The following is a 25,790-nucleotide window of genomic DNA, read 5'->3' on the forward strand; positions in this document are numbered from 1 at the left end:
ACTATAGATCAATATTATAGCTGGTCCCTTTAAAGTGAAAGAGCTGCTAAGATGTATATATAGCAGCACTTGCAGGAAACTAAAAGTAGTGGTTGCATGTCTGTGCCAACACACAAACTACTCAATAGCAACTCAAAGCTGTAATTTTGAAAAATCTTTTATTTAAAAGTAGTGAAAACACTGGAAAAAAGTATAAGTTAGCCACTTGTCAGTCTAAGAAGCATATATTCCTGCAGTTGTACACAGTAGCTCTAACATGTTAACAACATGATTTGCAAGTGTCTCTGTCTTCTTTCAGCGAACCTGAGGGTGGGCTGCATATTCCAGAAGGCTTCTCAGATGAGTTAGAGCAGTCGCTCATAGAACAGGAGATAGGCTTGTGAGCTCAACACTTTGGATGCAGACACAGCTTGTACATGGGTGTCGCTGATGTGGAACCACTGCCCTTTTACTGGTTCACTTTGTAAAGCTGTGAAAGGCAGAATTTAAGTGTAAAAAAGGTGTTACAGGGAATTGAAGCAATCAATCTTGTTACCGTTCTACGGCAAGATAGCATTTGTAAATGCTTCTAATGATTTACCTGGAGGAGGTTGTCCTTGAAGGACAAGATCAGAGAGACAGTTGTTCATACTTCTCATTTTAGCATAAGCAGTGTAGTGCCCAGACCTCATTGTTCCACTATGTTCAACAACTCCATAGAGAGAGTACAGTACTTTTGTGTTCCCTTCAGCCACGTTCTAGAAAAGTAAAAGTTTAGGTTTGTCATTCAGGTGCTAGGTTTTGAACAAGGTTAGGACAGAAACTCTTCACTTTAATTTGTTTGCTGGTGCAAGGGAAGCTGGTCCTTACAGACTATGCAAACACTACAGCAATGGTCAGTGGAAGTACACTAACTCAAGTGCAACTTGCAAGTACAATGTCCTGTATTATCACACAAAAAAACTGAAGCTTGACAAGCATTCAACAAAGATTCTGCTAAACAGCTTAACAGTGAAAGCACAGTAGAACATTGGATGGTTTTCTCACTTACTTTACATTTAACTGTACAGAAAGGAGCCAAGTCTAACACTTCTGGAAATTTGATGTGCCTGTTAACCTTCCGCAGGTTAAATCCAGCCTTAAACAGACAAAGTAGAGGAAAAACCCCTAATGTTAAAATGTACCATCTTACAACCAGGCTTAGTTCCTAAGTGTTACAGGTTACAGTTTCAACAATACGAAAGTAGTTTTAAATTACACAAAACAGAAAAAAGCAAAGTTGAATTGTGGGTTTAGTTGTTTTGGGTTTTTTTTCTCTCCAATGCCTGTGATTTTCCAGCATTACCTCCTTGCCCCCACATGCTGCACTGGAGCACAAGTTTAGGACAGCTCTCCAACTCACTCTTGCAGTAATTTTACAGTAGCAATTGTGGAAAAAGAATCAGGTCTAATATGCAAGTATGAAGACATCTCTTGCTTCTCACATACCACGATATGCCTGAGGATCTAATTTTATATTGTCAAAACTGATGTAACTTCTACTCCCACCTTACTCAGATAATCTTCCAGTATTAAACTGGAAAAACAAAAGGAGAGGACACCAAATGTTATTTCCTTCATCATGTTACAGTCTCTTGGAATAGGCTACACATTCTTCTGCGAAACTGTTTGTCATCTAAAGTCATCTCCATTATCTTTCAAGTATTTTGACCAAATTACTGAACAGCTTTACATTTGAAAGGTGCAATACCTGTTTCCCCTTGCCATTCCTTTCTTCTTTCTTTCTTGAAAGGCTAAAGCCCTGAATTAAAAATTTTCCAATAACTTGGAATTAAAAGATAAGACACTTTAGTTCACTGGCTATAAATAAGACTTAAGCTGCATTGCTTTCTGTTCATCACTTGTTTTTTTTTTTTATCCCTGAGTAAGGCCTGGAATCCTCTTTTCCAATTCTACTGACCTATTTGTTATATTCACTTAGTAGGGGATCCCATTCTATCTGTACTGAAATGTCAGAGTCCGTGAACTGTATGGCAGGAAACAAACTGTTAAATACAGTAAGCAACAGCAATAGTGAGGGAATATATTGCAAATAAGCTCATAAAACAGTGTTTAATGATAACTAATGGAATATTCTTTCAGGGAAACACCCCAATTCCTCAAAGACTCCAAAAACCAATGCATTCCACAGCTTGGAAAAAAACCTCAAAACCAAACAGGCTTGTAAGAAATGAAACTATGCTAACATTAGTTCTATGTTAAGCTAATACCATGTGCATATATACTTTATAACCTGACACTATATACACATTTTTGTGTATATATACGATATACACATTTTTTGCAATATCAGCCTGATACTTACCTGTTGAAACCTCTTTAAGTGTAGAGTTAAAATTGGAGGAGCAAGAGAGATTAGCATCTGCTTTTTGGCATTAGTATAAACACGTTTCTTTTCACCTGCAGAAAAGAAAAAACACCAAGTACCACTGAAACTAATGTTACAGCAAGGATTTCTTAACTTTCTCTATTTAGACTGTTGCAATGTCATCTGCTATAAGTACTGAGGAAGGGGACATTCCCCTTTTTAACACAATATTAAATGAACTGTGTAACAGCTGACATCCTGGAGGTCTTGTATCACAAAAGCAACTGCTCACATCACACATGAGCACTGTCAGTGCAAGCTGGCCGAACTCTTGCTTGTGCCCTACAACTCTCACGATCAGAAACTGCAGGCAGCTTTTTATCAGCCACCTCAGTAAACACCAACATGATTTCCCTATGACTGTCACAGTAGAACATTTGAGGAAAAAACAGAGAATTCACTTATTCAACAGCTACTCCTTACATTCATCTACATAATGGATTTTTAGACTGAAATGCCCTTTCATTCTGCCCAAATCCAAACACACTCTGTTTTGCTCACTCTTCATTGCTAGTCGTGAGTATTCTGTACCCAAGCTTGTGAGCTGACCCTTCAGCTCAATTAAGAACTTAGCTCCAATTGATCTGTGTGAGAAAGGTTCTCACAACCGATGCACTAGACACTAGATCAACTGATCCAAGCTGAAGTTACATAAATCCCTCTTCAGGAACATGCTCCCCCTTACCCACTCAACACCCCCCAGTAGATAGGAACTTGTTTAAAGTTTTCTTTTAAAAGGTAGTTTGGCATACTTTTTATGTTCTTCTTTGGTCCATAATGTCTTTGTGTACATACATCACAGAGTAGTTTATTTGTCTCAGTAAGTTTTTCGTTACGGGTAAATTGATACAAGCAGTGATGGATTGAACCTTCTTCCAGGTTCAGATCTTCCCTGTTTGCAAGAGTACAGAATGCTCTTTCTGCATCTTCAGTTGATACTTCACAGGTCTTGACAGGAACAGTTTGAAGGTCATCTACAGTACTTGTATCAGATTCGGCACTGGTACCCAAGTGTAGTTTTGAAAAGTCAGTAGCGAGCTCTTCCTCATCTTCATTTTCATCATCCTCATCTTTTAAAGATAAGTTGTCAAGGCCATTGACAAACTTTGTAGGAGAATCTAAGCCTTCCATGGGGAGATCCATGACAGACTCACTTTCTACACACTCTTGTTCTGGCTTTCCTGTGTTTTCATGCATGCTCTGAACTTCTATACTACTTCCTTGGATACTCAAGTCTTTTTGAGTTAGGCAGTGATCTTTGCAATCACTTGATGATTCCTCTTCTTGCTTCATATCAGGAGTTTCAGAACTAATTTCTGCCTCTGATTCTTGGTTACACTCAACATCTTTTTCCAACTGTTCAGTCACACAAATATCTGTCAAGTGAAGCACCTTTCCTTGAAGTTTTTGCTGGCGGCGCTGGCTCTGCACATTGGAATACATAATATGGAAGAATACAAAAACCAGAGCAAGTTTAAATGATATTTAGCACTTAGCATTTCTTTATCAAAATATTCACAGCATGCCACAGATGCAAAGGGGGGGGGGGGGGGGAAATAATCTATAATTTAATGATCAGAGGTGATCAATTCAACCAACATGGAGTTTATCCTCACTCAGATGTAGTTCCTACTGCTCCTTGTTACACAGTATCTTCAAAATACATGGGAATTTCTTCCCTTTATATCTTCCCAAACCTCTGTTACGTTTGTATTCTATAGTTTTGTGAATATTCTTGTAACCAACGACTAGAGAACAACTGTCCAAAACAAATTAAGGCTACTTCAGACAGGCAACATAAATTCCACATTCCTCTGGATATTAGCTTATTCCCAGCACAGCCACCCTTAACAGAACATGTAACTTCTTAATAGCAAAGACAGAGATTCAAATGATCTTTTCACTTGAGCATCTGAGTGAGGAGAAATTCTAAGCTGTCTCCTCCTTCAAGGAAGGAAAAAGAATTAATATTACTGAAAATTGCAAGCATTTCATTAATGAAAGTAAAACACTTATCAAAACCAACCTTGGCTTGTTTTTTGGCCTGTTTCTTTGCTTTTTTCTGAAGGTGCTTACTTGTACCGAGGGGCTCATCTTTCTGCTTAAGATAACAGTCACTGGTTTTCTCCTCTTCATCTTCAGATTCCTTTTCTTTGCTTGTTTTAACATTTCTCTCATTTGAAATTTTTACTTTCTGAAAAATAAAAAAAAAATAAGCCACAGAACAACAAGAGAAGTTGAGAAGTTACTGTACTGAATAACAAAATGGTATTCCAAAGAAAACTGTAGGGTTGAGACATTATCCGAATTTCTAACTTGAGATACAACATTTTAGTGACACTACAAAACATACAACTAACTCTTTTAGGCCACTTTAATGTTTACAAAAGTGGTGTCTTAGTCCAGAGGGAGTCCATGTGAAATAATGACCTGCAGAATGAAAAACAGTATCAAAAAGCAAGGCTATCAAAGGCCATATTCTGAACCAGTAAAGAGGTAATATTACCTTTGACAGTAGCAGATGTAAATCTCATTACCTGCACATTTTACACAAGCAGAGACGTTTTCAGCCTGCCACAATATCTGTTCGCTTCTGCTAAAATGAAATTTGTTCATTGCAGAAGACATATAATCCCTTTGGTTGAGGTGGGTTCATTTCAGTGTTTACTAATTAGCTTTTGTGTGAGTTGTGCTACATAACCAATCTGAAATACCACATATACCGATTATCCACTTGAAACAAAGCAAATCAAATACCTAGGGATTGATCAAATAAACCAATATCGATTATTCACATACTATCCTACCAATGTTTTCTTAACTTTGATCAGTAATCTGAATATTATGAGAAGTATTTTTGCACTCAGTTCAGAAAAACAGATGAAAAGTTAAAAACAATAAAGCAAGCACTGGGCAGCCCATCGATACAATGAAATTTAGTTCAGTTTTGCAGCAGCAAAGATGAAGTGGGAAACATTGTTCTTTACAATCTAGATTTCCACAATAGTGACACAACCATGGAAGATACTAGATTATTCCCCAAGGCAATCTCTACATTAGAAACATCAACTGTCAAAGCAGCACGATCACAAATGGATCATCAGTGATTTTCCAGAGACAACTTATAAGCCACAACTTATGTATATGACTCACGAAAACCTTATTCTTTGCCTTTCTGGGCAAATTTACTCTCAAAAGAGACCTTGAGAAAGATGCATAAATTCAAACACTAACGATTATATAATACAGGTGTTTTCATATGAGCAAACAAAAGCTAAGCCAAAAAGCAGGCACATACAATTTCTTACCTGATCATCTAGTACAGGGAGCGACAAATCAAGGAAAGACTCATGGACCAAGGATACCTTTAAATGAATGTTCAAGAGTCCAGTTTAACTTTGTTTGGAAATGGCTGGCTCACGGATAACAGGCTTATTTTGCATGTAGCCTTACTTGCATTCAGTGCACGCTTTCACTTGCACATACAAATCACACATACAAAAACAACAGCTGATCTGTCTTCACAAACAGCTATCCATGACCAAAATCTACCAGCCATATTACAACCACAGAAATAAGCATGAAATATTTTTTACAAATTTCAGTTTTCTAGTAGCCTAGAATGTGAGAACCCAACTTAGGGCCTATGGGATTGACATCTGCAATCAGTCATGACATCCAAGCAGCCCACTCACTAACACCCTTAATTAATTCATTTCCAGAGTGCATTATATCCCAGTAGTGCTTCCTTCCTTACTCAACTACTCTCCTGGCAATCTCCCAGTTGTTCCACTTCGGGAAAAGGAAATACCTAATCTGATGAAAAAGGAAAAGACCCCTGGCAGCATATTGCTGGTAACAGAACAATTCATTCACTCTGCAATTTCTGCCACTGCAGGGTCTTTACTAGGAATTTGAGAGCAAATTCTTCTGCCAGAGAGCGAGCTTGCTGTTGCTGACCTCTTTTTCTGGAAAGCTTTTGAAAGGAACAGTAAGATTGCCTTGTAACACAAGGGAAGAAAGATTTCAGTCAAATCAATTCTCCTCAGCTCTTTAAAGTGTATTAACTGAAGCAAACCTCCCCAGTTTCACTTATTTCTGCATTTAGTTACTTGGAGGTTCTCCTGCAGATAACATAGCACTATACCCTAGGCTCCTCAAAGCAGGCAGTTTACTTACAGTTCTGCATTCCTCACACATGATTGTACTGGTTAATTCACCACCAAAGATCCGATCTACGAAACTCTGAATTCCCTTCTTCTTTTCATATTCTGAGAATTGACAAAGTATATAGCAAAATTAATATTACATATAATATAATGACAACCAGTTTAGGTACAGCATACCAAATTAAAAAGAGAGAATACACTACGCAAGATGTATGACAGAACACGCTGTACTTCCTGAGGAAATTAGAGTCATGGGCCAACAAGATTCTTAAATTAACATTCCTGCATACATCGAAAGAATGGGAGCAAAACACATATTTGCAGAAGACAGCTTGACTCAACCAACACTTATATCCTTTTCTCGACTCAGACACATTTCCCTGTTTTCTCAGAAATCCTGCATCCCAATAAGAGTATCTGTTTTCTTTCAGGACTTAAACAAGCATCTGAAACTAAAGCATCAACTTCTCTCTGTGTAAGTGCCCTACAGCCAAAACCAATTTCCTCAAGTTATTTTTTCAGTGTAGTACAGTCTGAATTTAAACTTGTTCTTCATCTTTTAACCTAAGTCACATTGAAAAATTTCCAAGTTCTTCTGTTCGCTGTTTTAAATTATAGAACTGTTTAGTAACAAGGGACTATTACAACTTATTACATTAATGTATTCATATTTTAATTTCTTACACAATATTTGAATATCTGATATATTTCCATGTATGATGTCTATAGAATCAACTCTCTCTTACACTGTCAAGAAGGCCACTAAGTTCAGTATGACATTTAAATAAACAGACTAACACTATTGAGCCTTGTATTCTGCATATACACCTACTCAAGGGATAGCTTAAAGTTGTACAATTAAATATGCATCTTTCAGTAGACACCATTACTGTTACTGAGAGATCTAGATAGGCTGGATGGCTGGGCCAGGGTCAAGGCCAGTGCCATGAGTTTCAATAAGGCTAAATGCCAGGTCCTGCGCTTGGGCCACAACAACCCCCAGCAGGGCTACAGGCTTGGGGAAGAGTGGCTGGAAAGCTGCCAGGCAGAGAGGGACCTGGGAGTGTTGGTTGACAGCTGCTGATCATGAGCCAGCAGTGTGCCCAGTTGGCCAAGAAGGCCCAAGGGCATCCTGGCCTCTATCAGGAACACTGTTGTCAGCAAGAGTAGGGACATGATCATTGCCCTGTACTCAGCTTTGGTGAGGCTGCATCTCAAATACTGTGTCCAGTTTTGGGCTCCTCTCTACAAGGAGGACATTGAGGTGCTGGAAAAGATGTAGAGGTGGCCTGCCAAGCTAGTAAAGGATTTGGAGCACGTCTCATAGGAGGAACAGCTGAAGGATCTGGGGCTGTTTAAACCTGGAGAAAAGAAGGCTCAGGGGAGACCTTATTGCTCTCTACAGTTATCTGAAACAAAGTTGTAGCAAGGTGGGGGTCAGTCTGTTGTCCCTAGTGACAAGTAATAGAACAAGAGGAAACAGCCTCAATTTGCACCAGGTGAGGGTCAGGCTGGATATGAGGAGGAATTTCTTTACTGAAAGGGTTGTCAGGCACTGGAATGGGCTGCCCAGGGAGGTAGTGGAGTCACTATTGCACTTAGTGAAATAGTCTAGTGCTTGATAGGGCTGGGACAAAGGCTGGACTTGATTATCTTAAAGGTCTCTTCCAGTCAAAACTATTCTATGATTGTTTACTTCAATGAAACAAAAGATTTTGAATTATCATATCAGTAACAAGTATTTTACCTTTGATTTTCTTTTTAACCTCTTCTTCATTTTGCTTGTTGGAGTCAGTCAGTGCCTTCAGTATTCCAGCACTTATTTGCTGAAATTTTCAATACAAATATGCACTGTAAAATTTCCTAAATAAATTCAGTTAACTCGTTCATTTTACAGAACATTTTAGATGAAGGAAAAAAGTTTCATCTTCATGAATTAAGGGAATCAACACAAACAGCACAAATGCCTGTACAGACACAAAATAGTTCCTGCAGATATTAAAAAAAAACAAACTAAGAAACAAGCTTCCAACCATCATGTTGCAATTAGTATGCAAGAAATCAGTCTAAGGATGAAATACTTTCCCAAACTACGACTGGAAAAATAAAATAATCATGGAATTTGCCCAAGTGAACCCTTAGGCATTTCAGAAGTTAAGACAAAAGAACAATCTTTAGGTGACTGCACATACTACAAAAGCACTTTTTCTGTAGGAGTTTTGGACAAGTCGATCTATTTCTGAAGGATAAGAGACGTTTATATTAGAAGTCCGTTGATTTAATGAAAGACCTTTACAGCAAGCAAAATTGAACATTTCTACTTGACTTTACTAGAAGAGCATAGAGAAGAACCAGTACATTGCTCTCCAAAACGGCAGAAAACAGCATTACTTTAGAAACCTAAACAATATGTGTGCAGTACGTGCAGGAGCTACAGGCCACAAACTCCCTTTAAAAAAACCAGTTTTGCTAAATGACAACAGTAATATCTATGACTGCTTCTTCACAACCCCACTGCTTTGAGGTTGCCCAGTTCCACAGCTCTATTACTAATCTGCTTCAAATTAGTGCTACAAGCAGCACAAAAGACAAGCATAGGTTGACCTATCTCTGATAGAACATTCTTTCTCCATTCAGCAGAGGAGAAAAGTCTTGGTCTGGAGTATGAAGAAGAAAGGTATGCACAACAAAGGTATGCACAACTATGAAATCAGCACTCACTTGGATTTCTTCTGCTCTCATTCCATCAAGTAAATAACGAAGCAATTCATGACTGTCTTGCTGCTGATAGCCTTTAAATCGTATTGCTCTGTTAAATCAAACAATAGTTGTAAGGTGTAACTGAACTTCGAGATAAAGTAAGAACAACTCATACTAGGCACAAAAGGACAAAGTCTCAAGCACATAAAAGCAACAAATGTCTACATATGGTATTTTCTAAAAATATGAAACTAGCTAATCAGAATATGCACTGAATATCTTCCATTTTAGTTCTATTTATTTATACTTTGCTTTATCCTCTTCTTTCAAAACTTATTACACATTATACAAATTTTATGTTCTGTGATGTGAACTCAAGAGAAAAAAATGACCTTTGTAAACAGCTGACAAGCTTTTTTCATACTCACTATGACATGCAATTGTACAGATACTCACTTTTTACAAACCTGAGAAAAGAGTTCCTTGGGAGTGACTACCCCTTTTTTCGTCTCTTGCATTTCTGTCAGGAATTGACACATGGCTAATGTCAAAGGACCTGGCTGATCAAGTTTTATCAGCTGAGTTTCCTGTTTGAAACAAAAGCACCAAAGTTGGTTTGCCTTAATTTGATGACAGTTCCTTCTGGAGTAAGTTCTTCCTTATTTAAAAATTTCAGTTCTTGAAAACATTACTATAAAACAGAAAACATAAAACCTCAAAATGGCAATAAGTCAATCTGACAAAAACCATCAAAACATGCTTTTTTGTGAGACTATACCAAAATGCTGGGCTAAGAATCAGTAATTATTTACTGTTAACTTGCAACTCTGGATTTCTTGCTTTTACTAGGAAAAAAAATCCCAAAACATTTCCTGAAACGCACAGCCTTTCTTCATTCAAATCCTTAACTGTAACAACAGGTGCATTATTTAAGTTTGTGCTGCAGACATCTTATTTCCTATTTTGCATTTGAAAAAGTGACACCATAAATTTACACATTTTCATCACTTAAGTAACTTAAATCATAATGTATGTACTCCTTTGGTGCAACTAGTAGAGTGCTGAATCACTGCATTTTCACTTTGAGTTCAAAGACCTCTGCTGACTTTGGAAGTGGCTTTATGGAAGTCAATAGAGAAGTTCCCACTAATTTTACATCTCGATCCTCTTAGTATTTAGCTGGAACTGCTTTAAAAGCCAGAGATGAGTATTGCTTGTTTCTTAAATTGGAAGGGTGGAGAAAAACACTACAGAGGTTGAAGAATATATATACCATGGATAACTCAGGTGAATCAATTTTAACTGTTGTGCCAGGCATTTTAGCTTCTTTAAGCAGTTCTCTCAGGACTGGAGTTTGTGATAAATTCTGTAGAACATAAAAGAAAGAAAAAGGTTGGTAACTGGGGAACAAGAGGATGGACAGCTGAGTTCCATTGGTCATGGAATTTGTAGCAACCACATTACAAGCAATTCATTTTTCCCAAATGCAGAACTAGATTGGTAACTACCACTCCAGAAATTATAACAGTGCTTAACAGTTCAAAGTACATTCCACACAGCTAACTGGACTTCCAAGCATTCCCTCTATATGTATTACTTCCAGAAACCCCTAATGCACTATTTATCTACAGACTGATCTTTTGATAGTCTATATACTAGTGTCCATTTGTAAAACCAAAAAAGGTAAAATGCAGCATGCATATTTGCTTGGTTTAAAACATTTTTTAAAAAGTCAAATGGTTTACTAAAACCTACAAGTACAGTGGGGATTTTCGTTGTGTAATACCTTAAGAACCAAAGAGTTTAAGATTATATGTGAATTTTAATATATATGAAAGAGCAAATTTATTCTATCCAAACACTTCTTAGCTAAGCAACACACACAAGATAGTAATGCATAGTAGCATCCTGGTAATATTTACTTTTATTTTACTTCCTTTTGCTGAGACAGACATTTTTGTTTCAGTAAACACTGATGGTCTCTGGGTATTAATCTCTTATATTCTAAGACGCCAGCAAGGGAGACGTGACAGACTTTTTTTTGTTGCTGAACTATTAAGTTAGTATGCTTAATTCACATCAGCGAAAGATGCTGTCCCTCAAAAACAGGGCAGTTTATTGTATTTTTCCCTTGGAGCACTTGTGAACCTGCAGCTCCATTTACTGATATTTCTCTCAGACAATATACCATTTTTAGAAATAACTCATCATTCTTTGGCAAATAAAAACATCACGTTCTAATTGTGTCATTGTAAAATACTGGGGGCAGGGCTGTTGTGGGTTGGTTTGGTTTTTCTATTTGCTTTTCAAAGTTTAAGAGAAGCAGTAACTACTGTACCTGCATCACTGCATTAAAGAAACATGTATTCCCCAAGTTACTAAGTCCTTTCACAGTCACTTCTGAGTTAGTGTTTGAATGAGAGCTCTCTTCTTTAAGCGAGACTTCTTTTTCTTGCTCATTTTTGTTGTCTTTCTCTACTTTTTTATTTTCTAATTCTTTGTTCTCTTGGTTTTTTTCTACTGAAATAACAAAAAAACATAACACATATTAAAGCCAGTAACAGGGAATGCGCTAGGAAAAAGTTATTATAGGCAGGAGCAATCAGCAATGTTTAAAACCCAAACATATGATAATTAATTCTGTAATTATATAAACATAACACTACTGGTTTAGGTTTTTACACTAAGTAACCAAAGTTAAAAAAATAGACAAAACCAACCAAAATTAATCAAGAAAGTCCTGAAATGCCATTTCAGATCAGTATGCAATATAAATTTGCCACTTGGCCCACAAGCCATTCATGACAACAACCTCTGAAACTCTTCTTGTGTTATCTGAAGTTTCATTCCTGTAACAAAACCCCTTAAGTTAGAGCTTCCTACAGAATCCAACAAGATGGCATCTGAGACAGTATCCCCTTTGACATGGCACTACTGCCTGCAACTAAATGCACTGGCAAAGCACTTACGTTCATGTCATGAACCTAAACAGATGAAGTTAGAAGGTTTATATTCTTCAAAAACCATTATTTTCTCTAAAATTACTTCAGTGTGTAACTCAACTTCAGTGCTCTGTTTAGTAAAACCAGGGGGGAATTCTAGGTCATTTTCAGAATAACACCTACACTGCTTCTGCTAGTTTGTCAGTCTACTATTGATGGGGTTTCTAAAAAATAAGGCTGTGAGCCAAGATTAATTTTATTGTAAGGTAATACCAGCAAGGAAAACAGACTGCACAAACTGCTAATGAACAAAAAACAGATGGATGGACAACAGCATATGGAACACTTGAAAAAGACAATTGCACCCAGGTATTCATCTGTTTTCCAGTTCGAACCTGAGAAGAAAATGTTGGCAACCAATATGAAGTTCAAACATCAGATGCAAAGAAACTACATTTCTGAAAAATACTGACCAAAACCACTTGAAGATTCTGCTCCCTGCAGGAAAACCTTTGCTGTTTCCTATACAAATGTTCAGTGACAGTCACTTGGCATTGATGGACGTTTGTGATTGCCTTCCCAAGGGGACTATCACTTTAAGTGTAGAATGGTTTTGGAATTTTTGATAGTCATGAGTTACAGCATTTACTCGGACAAGCAAATTCAACTAAGTTTTCTAGTGCAAATGCCTTGTACAAAAACAGTTTTGCCACTGCAGAAACTGAGGAGTTTTGCTGGGTTTGTTTCCTTTTAAACAATCGCTTTTTGCAGACAGATTGCTGCTTTACAGAGTTCCAAATGCACTACAGCTACCTATACCAAGTGTACAGACCCAGCAGAGAAATTCTCTTGTATTAGGAAATCCTAATACAAGGAAATAGAAATCCTTTCTATTAGGAAATGCAACAAATTAAAAAAAAACCAAAACAAACAACAACCGAATTATCCTTAAGCAACACCTTTTTAAAATTAAATAAAATTGCCCTTAAGCAATGACAATTTTCGTTCAGATCTTAAGACAGACTAAGCAATACTGATGAATAAACACAAAGCTTCTAAGTACTCAAAGTCTATTCCTTACTCACAAAACAACTGAACATCACATTAAAGAAATCCCCAAAAAGTCACAGTAAAATTCTATTTTTTTTCGTCTTATTCCTCTATTTCTGTCTGTAAAAGTTTAACGCACCCCAAACAAAATCCTAGTTCAATTAGGTCCATGGGCTAGGATATTACTAAGGCCATCAGAATTCTGACAAATTAAAAAGGGAAAAAAATAGCTTTTTATTTTATCACAGGGTGCACCAAAATTTAAATCTAATTCTGTGTACGTACTGGATTTACACTACTGTCACCTACATTTAAGGTAATTTCTGATTTATAATATGTATACTGTATATAATTACTTACCTGTACATGATAAGTCACTAGAAACTTGTTTTCTAACGTAATCCACAGTCTGGCCCAATCGGGTTGAAGTATCATATGGAACTTCATTATCACATATGTAGCACCTGTCTCCACCCCCCGCAAAAAGAAAAACAATTAATCCTATTTCTTTCCATGGTTTACAAACCTTAAACTATTTGCCTGTTTGATGTAATTCATTACACCAAGTTATATTACAAGATTTAAGACTTCTAAATCTTCAATCTATTTCTGATCAAGAAAATAAAAAGTTTAAAAATTATCTTTACTAGGTGATTTCAAGTGACTGAAGGTTATAATTTACAAACATAAATTAGACTCTTAAAAGATGTGCTTAGAAACATTGCTGCAAGAAAAATAAATGCAGAGAGAATTTTGCCAAAATAAACAAACTAAGATATCGAGCCCTAAAGGAAGTGACTAACCAATGTCTGAGCATCGACAAATATTCTGTTTATTTTAGCCAATCAAATACTTCAATATATTTAAACAGGATAAGAAATAAATCAGTGTTCCCCATCAGTTCTGCACACTTATTTCTCCTTCTGTTGTGACAAATCTCTTTTTATCTTATGTGCAAAATGGATGGTTGAGTCACTAACCTGTTTTAGACAAAATTGTGAGAGAAGCTGCAGTGATAAGGCTCAGGTACAGGTAAAATTCTGCTACAACACATACAGCTGAATGAGTTGTGTGTACCAATTTTATAGTTCTGCCCAATGGGCTCTTTAAGAGGTCACAAAAGCTATCAAAGAGAATGAAAATACTTCTGCCCATTGAAACACACCAATCACAATCGTTAAGCACAAATGCATTTAGCACATTTCAGAATTACCACGTCATATTGTTTTCTGATATTAAAAGCAGCAGAAGTCTGCAGAAAAGTGCTTCTTAATCTCTAGCATCCCTGGAATTAGCTACAGTTTTCACATTAATTCAAACCTCATTAAAATCAAACACCTCAACTGTTGTATCCCCAAGTATATATTTATTGTGTGTCTGGTTAATTATAAAAATAGGCATTCTCACTTTTGGAATACGAAATGTGTCCATGGGCAATTTAAACATCAAAATCTTTCACTGATCAGAAACATTGTAGGTAACCCTGAAGGAATCTAAGCATTGGAAAACGTTTTTAGAGTGATGGCTGTTTGACCACGTGAAGGGAAGGGAATGGAAAAACATAAGTAGACCCCACTGCTATGTCATACAAGTACTGAAAATACAATAGCACTTGATGTAAACCCAAACCAGCAGAACTTAATGAACTACTAGAACTCTCCTCTCTCTCTCCAAGTTCAAAATGTTTAACTGTTCACATGTACTATTCAAACACAATTTCAACCATATATGCATGCACAACATAAAGAGATTTATTCACACGTTCATACCATTAATAAATTAGATCAAAATTGCTTCTGCTTTTAGGTACTAAGCTTACTGTGAAATACAGTTGTTTGATTGTAGGTTTGACTTATAATAACTTATAACCAGTACATTAATCCAAGAATAATTTCTTCTGTAGGTTTGTACTAAGAAAATCTAGAAAGCAGCAAAACAAATATCTCTCATTTGTAAGTACTTCAATTTAAAAATTATTTAAGTTTTAGGACTGAGAAAACAGAGCACTTAAAAATTATAGTCCTAACACTAATTTAAATTCATCAAAAGTTCACTAGCTCATTAGTAATACCTTAAAAATAATGATCATTAGATAAAAGTGCTAAATATGACGAAGCAATACTGTTTTTTATAAAATTAACATGTCAATAAGTTTTTAGAAGTTTACTGAGCAAGATGAAAAAAATCTTTAGCTTGGAGGAGTGTAAGAGGTGACCTCGTTAATGTTTACAAATACAGGTATCCGGAGGATGGAGCCAGGCTCTTCCCAATGATACCAAATGATAGGACAAGAGGCAACAGGTACAAGCTAGAACCTGGATGAGTTTCTGTGTGACCTACTCTAGGAGGGAGTTTGGACTAGATGATCTTTCAAGGTCCCTTCCAACCTTTAAGATACTGTGTCCACACAGAATCACAGAATCTCTACATAGCATAGTTTAGAAAATTAAGATTTCCTCTTATATAGTAACATACTACTCCTTTTAATTGAAGGAGATACTACCAGAGAGATGGAATTTGTACTGATTGATCCAGTAGTATCTTGTAATTCTACAGTCATGATTCTTCTTAACCACATGTATGATATTAAGATGTCACATTTATTGAGAAAATAAAAGTAATTAAGTTTGTAACTAAGTGCACATCAGAAAGGAGATTCTCCTGAAGCTGAAAGTTCAGATTTAGAGCTACAGATCAGCATTTGTTTCCACACGTCAGTATTCCGACAAAGCAAAAGTAGTAAAATATGAAGACAACAGCCTTTCCTACTTGTTTAATTTCAATTTCAGTCATGAAAATTTTCTAGTTATGTATTTTACAAGAAATTGATACATATTCATCAAATCTCAGCACAGACTGATGGTTTTCTTCTGTGTGGAAATGCTTTATATACATCTAGAGAAATCCTAGAATTCACAAAGAAAACATAAATGCTGTCCTTCATCTGTTGCTCTCTAGCTATGTCTTAAAACTGTTGCCTGAAAAACTCACCAAACACTCCAGTTGTCCAGACTGAGAACCAAACAATGGGGATCTGATCTTGGCGTTGTATAATGCTTTAAAGCGTGCTGTTCTTGAGAATTTCTGCCACAGCCCTATAATGTTGATAACCAGAAATGTCACAAAATCCAGTTGACTACAGATGAAGCATATATAAAGTCAGAGGATCAACAAAGTATTAAAATGACAACTATTAATTATGTTAAACTAATTAGGATGAACAAATGAGTCTGCTTCAAGACACTTATTTCTGCAGAAGGAAAGGTAACTTACTGAGTGCAGAACAACTATGAAGTTACGTGAACACTGAGCATCCAATTTACAAATTCCAATCTGAACAGCCTGAAGAACGCAACACAACTAAAACTTCTCCAGCATGCAGAGTTCTAAGTTTAATAAACTAATATGAACATAAGATCTTATTGTAAAAATCACAGATTAGGAGCATTAATTGAAATATCTTTTTCCTTAGGAAAATAAATTAGACTTTCTAGGAAAACAAGTCCTCTAGATGGTGTTTTAGCCTTAAGCCTGGTAAATGCCTTTGTGCCAAGTTTCTAAGTACTTCACTCGTAATGCGGAACAGACAGTTTCAAAATCACACTGCCGTATATAAAATAATTTATGCAGCATTACCTTTAAAATAAAAAAAAAGAGAGAACAGAAGAGGCAAAAGCCATGTTGTTGCAGTACATTATGAGACAATGAAAGATACCAAGACAAATGATCAACAAAACAAGAGATACCCTATGGCCACATTTTAGACATAGCCATATCGAAGGGCTTTCATCAGTCTCCTCAGATTTCTCTCGTGTCTTGTTGTCTGCCTTGCAGTCCTGACAAACACACCATTCCACATTCAGCAGTGCCTTTTTCAGATGACCTTGTTCCAATCCTTTACGAACATGTTTGCACACCGGCTCTACAAAATAAAAAGCACAAGAAGGATGTAGGTATCGTAACAATGGCAAATATCAATGACACAGGCAGCAATCTAGAGTCAAAGAAATGCTGATAATTTAACAAACTTATTGGGAAAAAACCCTTTGTTACCCCATTCGTGATTCAGGGATGTCGTTGTTGCATCCTAAACTACTGCAGTGCTTAAAAAAAGAAAAACAACAACAAAAAAAGAAAAATGTATCACTCAAACCTACATCTAGTCAGAGTTGACAAAACTTTGGATACAAACCTACCTACAGTGCCAGGCTGTGGGCTTCTATTATTGTGGTGTTAGGATTCCCACACCTCCCAGGAAGCAGCCACAGCCCACTGCCACGGTTCCCAGTCACCAAGGCAGTGCCTGGTTGGCCTATAAAAGTGGAGATTATGGAGGTTACGCTTCCAGCTGAGCTGCCTCAGTGAAATTATGCAGCAGACTATGGTAAAAAAAGAATGACGGAGTCATCCTACCTATACCATTACCACTTTGCACAACAATACCACACCCTACTCTGAGCTTTTGCATCAAGCCCAAAAGGTGTGGCTCCACTTATTCAACCTAAATTTACTAAGAATGGTTACACCAAGAACAGTCATCTGTTGCTAAAAGCTACTATTAGGAGTTCAGTTTATTTTTTAAATTTTTATGGTTATTGGTTACACTGTCATTTGAGCAAAGAGAAGCTGCTTCTAAGCTTAAATCTTTTATAGAAAAACTGAGAAACCACATGTGCAAATTGATTCAAGTTCTTCCAAATAAAAAAAAATGAGAAACTTTTTTTTACAGTGTAAATGTTTGTAAGACATTTAGCATCAGCAGCCTATGATTCTTCACAATTTGTAATTATAAAAGTATAGATTTGCAAATACAGGGCTCAATATCTGACAGTACAAAGAGTCACCTCAGAAGTCAAAAAGCACAGAGTAAACACACCCATGCTAGAAGAAAAATTCTCTGTACTTCATATGTTTAAAAAAAAAGTTTTAAAAAAAAAAAATCACATTGAGAAGAATTATATAGCTGTTTACTTAATTCAAGTTGAGTGTCTTGAGTCCTCTCCTACACAGGTATTTTTATTCATTAGATAGCATAGCAGTTTTCAACCTATCTTTGTTGAGGACCATATATAAGATTACAGCCTCAAGGTAGCAAACATTTCTTGGAGTGAGCTGAAACTGGTGAAAAGTTTCATACCTACAGTTTTGTTTCTGTCCAAGACTACAGAATTTTACCACAGTTACAAATGCTAGCCAATGAGAGGCAGATACAGATATTACAATGCACTTTTAAGTCCTTTTAGAAAAGCACAAGCTTCATCTACAACGTCAAAATTGTGGCTTTTAAACAAACTTTGTATATTGAGCACTACTATTACAGTGGAATTATTCACAATAGTCAGTCTTGGTTTACATTTGTGACTTTAAGGACTTCATCAGGTTAAGACGGTCTATTTTTAGCTAAAGAGGTGAGATGCCATCAGCAAATGGACCAGAAATTATTTTTTCTTTTCTGAAGAAAAAAATGAGGAACAATCATATCAGAAAAATTCATACCAGATATTGATCTCTACTCCAGAAAAAGACAAAACAGAACAAACAAAAAAAAAGCAAAAAACACAAGAAAACAAAAAAACCCCACATTAAAGCAGATAAGAAGCAATAGGAGAGAAGCTACCACAAGCAGGATAAGCAGGAAACCTAAGCAGAACAGAACTGAATTTAAACTAAACAGGCCATCACACTGAGCCTCCTGGATAAAGCACTCTCTCTCTCAGCTACATTAGCAAGGTTCAACTTATTTCCCCAGATACAATTAAAAAAAAAAAGATAGACAAGATAATCTGTGGCCTAGTAGACAAGATGACAGTAAAAAATGCTACACAACACAAGCAAAACCAAGAGCTAGAAGAACCAGGGTAAACAAGATAGCAAATAGAATTTCAACACAGAGGTGAGATCCAGCTAGAAGGATAACACTATTTGGGCTATTTTTCTGAAGGAACAGAAGGCAAGTAAAAGAAATAAGTTTTAATGAAAAAGCACTACAACTAGAGTGCTGGGGTGTCCAGGGCTAGTAACTAAGTTAGTTGCTAGTGTAAAGAAAAATGATTTCACAGAAATATTTTAACCACAATCTCTTGCTGAAGAGAGAATCTTTTACAACAAAATCTTCATTAGGAAAATGCTACTTAAACCTATCATGACAAGCTCAACAACTGACTCAGCAAATTCTTTCTAAAATTCTGAGGAATTCTGTGCTATTCAAAGCGATCTGTGTGTTAGTAAGGAACTGTGTGTCTGAGTTTTCTGAATACCTCAAAATGATGCTGGCTTTCAAGACAGGATTATTGTTTTCTAGAATCCTTAGAAGAGCAGCAACACTACTGTTTCTTGACAGACTTCAGTTTCAATTACACAAACCCGCACTTTGTAAATGAGACTTCAAAGCCAGTGACTAATATAAAGGCCTTCTAATATTAATAACTTTTCAAGCCCGTGAAGGTTAAAACAGACATCAGGACCATAGACTTCTCTAAGGACAAATACCTTGTGTATCTGGAGATTCGTCAGACTGTGCAGCTTTGCCTTTGATGCGTTTCTTTCCCATGTTTGCAGTCTGTTAATTTTCTTACTTGGAACTGTGACCTAGTAAAGAAAAACAGTAAGAAGGTAGGTATCAGCTGCATTGCTAAACAAAAAATTACTTCAACAACAGCCAAGATGTCCCTTGAGGTGAATTCACTTGTTTCAATTTGACATTTTCAAAAGAAAATAATCATACCTTAACATGAAACAATTGTAACTGTTACAGAAGCAAAATCACAGTAAACATTATAAAAACCAGATGATTTAAAACCTTAAATCAAAAGAACTGCACAAAAGAATAAGATGGGAAACTCAAGTATCAGAAATTCTATAAACTTTAGGAATTGTACTTTAACTAGCTAGTAACACAGTGATTTTAAGAAAAAATAATTATGTATGTCCCAATTAATCTTCAAGTTTATGGCAATAACAATCTTTCAGTTTTCCTTCCTGCCAACTCCTTGTATCTTTCATGTAGTTTGAGACATGCAAATGCTCTAATATATCCAAAAACATACAGGCTTCCATTTTTCATTTTCTTCACTGGGGTAGATATTTATCATTATCTTCCCATCATAGAAAGCAAATAATTCAGATAAGGTCTGTTATTTGGCATGCCTGTAGACTTCTCTAGAAGAGTGATCTACCACCACAGAGTCCTAAGTCACGAGCTTGCCTTCAAGAAGTTGGCTACTGCATATATGGCAGGTCATTCTAGTCTATGGCCCCTATACCTTGTCTCACAAAAGATCATTCAAAAAGATGAGGTAAATTTCACAATCAACACAGGCTACACAATGCAAGCTAAAAAGAGTTCAAAATCAAGTCTCTGCAGTCCCTCGCAGGCTGGCCTAACCCTGCTGTCCACCCTTCACATAAACAAGTTAGCACAGTACTAAGTGTGACTTGTGACATCCACCCTTTCAAAACCATTTTTTAGCTCATGCTCAGCAGCACTCCAGCCACGGAGAGCAGCTGCCCACTTGGAGCTATCAGCCGAAAAATTAAGCCAGTTCGAGCGAATCAGAGAGAAACTAAGCCAGGAAAAAGTTTGCGCATGACAGTCACAGAGAACGTTTTATATGAATCATGCTTTTAGGACAGCTTACTCTAGTTGTTAAGTGACAGGTCGGCAGCCACTCCATCGAAAGAACTATCAACTTTCTCAATTTAGCATTCCATTTGTTCAGGAAAAAAAATGGCAGTTCAGCCAACAAACTCCCTCTACAGTACATTTTCCTGCAAAAGCTACAATATCTGACCTTAGGTGAACAACTCTAAACCGCCAAAACCCTCTCCAAACCTGACTTTGCCCCCGCCAGGCAGGCAGGCAGGCAAGACAGCGTAAACACGTGTGGCTGTTAATTTAAACCCACGCCGCGTCTGCACAGACTTGTCCGACTGGCTCTTCGCCGGACTTTTCCACGGAGCAGCCCACGCTAGGAAACGCGCCGCACAGCCCAATAGCTAACGCAATAAAACGACAGTTTGGTTCTGGTTTCTTTTGGTGGGTTTCTTTTTGTAAATAAGACAAAGTGGTCCGCACCTGCGTCGGACAGAGACCTGGGAAAAATACCCACAGAGGCACACCCGAGAAACCACCGGGGCTCGGGCCCCAGGGGCTCCGCCAGACACCTGTCGCCAGCGGGGAACCGACGCTTCTTGTCTGGAAGGGCAGCGGCGGGGAGCGAGTCCGCCCGGCGACTAAGCATAGCCCGGCTGGGCGATGGGCTCGGCTCTTCCCCCCGCCGCCGCACTCACCCCGCGTCCTGGCAGCTGGGCCGGGCGGCCCACGTGCTCCTGGGTCTCGCCACCGCCGCGCACACTCGCCCCGTCAGCGCCGCGCCACCCCGCCCGCTTCCGATCAGCCCGCGTTCGCCTCTCGGGCCTTCCCTGACAGGCGCCACAGCCAATAGCGAAGGCCGAGAGTCTCGGACGGAGCGAGGCTGCTGACCGCCGCAAGAAAGTGAGTCCCGAGGCGGGGGAAGGGGAGCGTTCGCGACGCAAGCAGCGCGACAGCAGTACCAGAGAGGGGTGGTGGGGGGCTCCCGTCCCTCACCTGCCGGTGCCGCGGGGCGAACAGCTGGGTAGCGCATGGCTCTGTCGCGGGGCAGCCCGGCAACTTCACCTCATTCTCAGGCGGCTGTGGGGACGGTCACCAGCAGCCATGCGCGCGGCCGCCGCGCTGCATTCTGGAACCGAGAGGACACGGTGGGCAGGGAGTGAGGGAAATGAAGGGGCAGGAGGAGGCTGCGTCCGCGCATGCGCGGGCGCATCGCGCCTCCTCCTCCGCCGTGCCGCGCCCCCGGGGCTGCCGGTGGCTGCTGGGCAACGGGAGGCCGCTGCCGGGGTCGGAGTTCACGGGACAGGTTTGCTCGGCGAGGGAGTGGAAGGTCCTATGCGCGTTGCTGTCCACCTCTGCGGCCGCGCAACCAGGTATGCGGCCCTCTGAGACATAAATTCATTTGGTGATACACGACCTCATCCGTCCCGTCGCAGGTCAATGGAAGCCTGATGGACCGTGACAGAATATCGCCACGCTCCTCATTGCCCGACCATGCATGAGCTAGTTTTAGCGGGCTTGCTTATGACGATTTATGTAGGGAGCTTGCTTTGGCAGGGGAGTTGGACTAGATTATCTCCGGAAGTCTCTCCCAATCCCCACCATTCTATGATTCTATTAATTAATATGATTTATTGAAATGGATAGTCAGTGAACTTTGTCCCATATTCAAGGCCTGTTTTTCTTCCCTGATTCCTTCTTTGATTAGGAGACGACAGAAATGATGAACCGAGAAGAAGCCGAGATACAAATTTCAGAATTGGATTTACTCTCTAGCATGTTTCCTTACGAGGAAGAGTTCATTGTGACTGACCAGCTGGCTGTGGCAGAACTGAAGCACTCTGTTGAAAATGAGTCTGCAGAGATGCCATCTTCAAAAGTTCAGTTTATACTGAATGTAAAGACAGAGGTCTCTAATGCCTCTTTGGTATCGTAAACCCTTTTCTTTTTTTTTCTTTCTTTTTAAGATATTTTGTGCTGTTTTGATGCTTACTTGAGCTGAACATTTGCTGGTTTGTTTTTAGGTGGAATTCTCTATGTCCTGTGCTTTACCACTTAAATATCCAACTGTTCTACCAGAAATTACTGTGAGGTATGGCATTAAAAGTACATCCAATAAAAACATTTAGGAGTGACAGTGTACTACCTAAATGCTCTCCTTTTTTTTCATAGTTTACTGACAAATTAAGCTAGATGGACAACAATGTTGGAAGAAAAATGAATCTACAAGGTTATGGTTTCTCTGATGTCCCCACAAATAACTGAAATAACGTGTAGGTGTGCATTCCTATGTCAGAGGAGTTACAAGTAGATACTGTTTATAAGTCTCACGCACAAGAAGAGACTTGTTCATTTTGATGAGGTTTAATACTAACTAAGGGAATGAAAAGTTAGACAATAGTCTTGGTCTTCTATTGTCAAGATGCTGTTACTCCTAGGTTTTTGTTATTTTTTTATTGGAATATGCCTTGCATGTCACAGGAAAAGAGTTTAGCCACCATACTGACTTTTCAAGTACCTTTTTCGTGATTTACAAATCGATAGTACTATATATCAACTCAAGAGCTGGCATACCAGTTAAATGCTAATTAAGATCTTTTCATAGCTCTTACGAATCTAAATATGGCCTGCTTTTTTTGGCAACTCAAAGTAAAACCATTCGGAAAACATGCTAAATTGTGAGCATATTACAACTGCATTTGTATTTTCCTTTTTCTTTAGGTCACCATTATTAAGCCGTTCACAGCAGATTCGTCTGAACTCTGATCTAAAAATGTATTTGATGCAAAACTGCAGTAGTGAGCCTTGCATCCTGAGTGCAAGGGAATGGGTTAAAGACCATGCGGCTGCTTACATTGACAAAGAGCTGTCGTCTTCTCCAGTGACAACATCAAATGCCATGCAGTCAGAAGTCGTGTTCACTCGATTGTGGATATATAGTCATCATATTTACAACAAGCAAAAAAGAAAGAATATTATTGACTGGGCCAAGGAACTCTCTCTGTCTGGGTTTTGCATGCCAGGGAAACCAGGTGTTGTTTGCGTGGAAGGTCTACAAAGTAGCTGTGAAGAGTTCTGGTCAAGGTTAGTTTCTCTTCCTACTTAAAATGCCTGTTAGTGGTTAGAGTGTTACATTTTTCCTGTTGTATATGTGGCCAGAAGGTGGGAAATCCAAGCAACCACCTTTCAAACTGTAAAGGTCTGCAAAGTATTTGTGTTTATCATTATATATTTACAACTAATATATGGCAGCAATCAAAGATACTAGGACCACAAGGTGAACATTTATTTCTGTTTTATCTTCCTCTGTATTTCACTTGTATAGCGGTGGACTGCAGAACTTCCACCATATGCTGTAATATCACTTTATATTCAGTTTTATTCTGCACCCATCATTTATACTTCTGGGCAGTGTAGACTAAATAAACATCATTTGGTTGTAACAGCTAAGAGAGTATAAGAGTACAAGAATTCTCACAGGCAAGGCAGAAGTGAGCACTGAAATTGAAACCATATCTTCATCAATTATTTTATGAAGAACATCATTAAGGTTTAAGAATCCTGAAGAGGTATAAAAAACAAGCTCCTTCTTATGGGAGTGCTACCATGTGAGTAGTATTTTTATGAACATCTAGACATCCGTTATTTCTGTCAAGGTATATGTACAAATGGAATTTATTGCCTCTGTGATAATAGCTATTTCATAGTACTTCCTAAAACAATCTTTATTTTATAGATAGATTCATACTTCTCCAATTACTTTCAGAGTAAGAAGATTAACGTGGAAAAGGATTCTCATTCGGCACAGAGAAGATGTTTCTTTGGAAGGTGGAGGACAGGTTGAGATTCAGAAACAAAGAAAGTTTTCCACTTTGGAAGAAAAATGCTTTGATGCACATGGAGCCAGAGGAAATCACATGGATTTGGGGCAGCTCTATCATTTTTTAGAAGAAAAAGGATGCGCTGACATTTTTCAAATGTACTTTGGGGTCGAAGGGCATTGAAGGGGTTGAAGATCACCACAGGTCCAAGTGCCCTCATTTGTACATTAATCCTTGTAACAGATTCCTTAGCTTTTCTGCAACAGTTGATTAGAGAGGGAGTTAATAACTCATGGTTTATATGTTTAATGCAGTTTTCATTGAAAACAAATACCTGGTGAAATCCTGAATAATGGTAATGACTAAGTGGATGCTTTATTACACTTTCTGGTTTTAAGGACATTTAGGGTATATACCTAATAAAAATGAATAACCTACCAAGCAGTTACAGAATTATAAATGAATAAATAGATGGACTTATGGTGAAAGAATATATGATTATGAAGAGACAAAAATTAAGTGTAGATGTCTCAGGAGACAAAATATTATGTTTACATTATTTATTACTGTTTACATACACTACAGAAAGACTTTTTTGTAATGATCTTTTCTACTACTTTCTACCTAAAAATATGTTAAGCCATGAGATTTAATATTTTATTAAAAAAAACAGAAAAAAGGAGGGAATGAGTTCATAAAAGTCTTGTTCATGTAAACAAGAGGAGCTAGGATGCTGGCTCTTAAGAATTTTCTGTAGGAAAATGTGTATGTGTGGGTAAGAGAGGTGCTATGGTGGCTCCACTAGGTCTGTAACTGAGGAGTCTAGTGTGTTTACTCACGTAAAAGCAGAAGTTAACCAAGGATTGCGCTGCCTTACAGCTCACTCCAAAACAGTAGACCGATCCTCACCCTGCTGAAACCATCAGTTCAGGCAATTACTCTAATTTTAGAGTGAGTTGTGCTGTCTACACTTTATAGAGTCTGGTTTCAACCATGTTGTATCAACAAATGCTGATCTGTTTCTTGGCTTATGGATTCTGTACCAAAATCACATACGTGTCATAAAAAGCAGACCTGGGTTGCTTCTGATGTTGATTAAATGTTTGTGGA

General features: G+C 38.0%; 2 protein-coding genes across 7 annotated transcripts; one reads left to right on the forward strand and one right to left on the reverse strand.

Moving 5' to 3' along the window:
- Window positions 1-141: 141 nt before the first annotated feature.
- Window positions 142-22,001, reverse strand: USP16 (ubiquitin specific peptidase 16). 5 transcript variants are annotated; one of them, XM_062002202.1, is made up of 18 exons: window positions 21,856-22,001; window positions 19,758-19,856; window positions 17,015-17,190; window positions 16,260-16,363; window positions 13,629-13,732; window positions 11,615-11,793; window positions 10,550-10,642; window positions 9,733-9,863; window positions 9,298-9,385; window positions 8,324-8,402; window positions 6,587-6,678; window positions 5,716-5,772; window positions 4,434-4,601; window positions 3,160-3,832; window positions 2,345-2,439; window positions 1,031-1,117; window positions 581-737; window positions 142-469 (listed from the first exon to the last, which is right to left on the reverse strand). In XM_062002202.1, the coding sequence occupies exons 2-18, from the start codon at window positions 19,816-19,818 to the stop codon at window positions 345-347; spliced, it is 2,469 nt and encodes an 822-aa protein (XP_061858186.1). In that variant the 5' UTR covers window positions 19,819-19,856; window positions 21,856-22,001; the 3' UTR covers window positions 142-344. The 5 variants fall into 5 exon arrangements, with proteins under 5 accessions (XP_061858186.1, XP_061858160.1, XP_061858167.1 ...); XM_062002176.1 differs by having other exon boundaries at window positions 11,615-11,796; XM_062002183.1 differs by having other exon boundaries at window positions 11,615-11,796; window positions 21,822-22,001.
- Window positions 21,697-25,789, forward strand: RWDD2B (RWD domain containing 2B). 2 transcript variants are annotated; one of them, XM_062002222.1, is made up of 5 exons: window positions 21,697-21,762; window positions 22,568-22,786; window positions 22,884-22,951; window positions 23,581-23,943; window positions 24,626-25,789. In XM_062002222.1, exons 2-5 carry the CDS (start codon window positions 22,580-22,582, stop codon window positions 24,861-24,863), a joined length of 876 nt encoding a protein of 291 aa, XP_061858206.1. In that variant the 5' UTR covers window positions 21,697-21,762; window positions 22,568-22,579; the 3' UTR covers window positions 24,864-25,789. The 2 variants fall into 2 exon arrangements, with proteins under 2 accessions (XP_061858206.1, XP_061858215.1); XM_062002231.1 differs by lacking the exon at window positions 21,697-21,762 and adding an exon at window positions 22,101-22,232.
- Window position 25,790: the final 1 nt, after the last annotated feature.

Source organism: Colius striatus, chromosome 1 (genome assembly GCF_028858725.1).
Source record: "Colius striatus isolate bColStr4 chromosome 1, bColStr4.1.hap1, whole genome shotgun sequence".
NCBI classification, from domain to species: domain Eukaryota; kingdom Metazoa; phylum Chordata; class Aves; order Coliiformes; family Coliidae; genus Colius; species Colius striatus.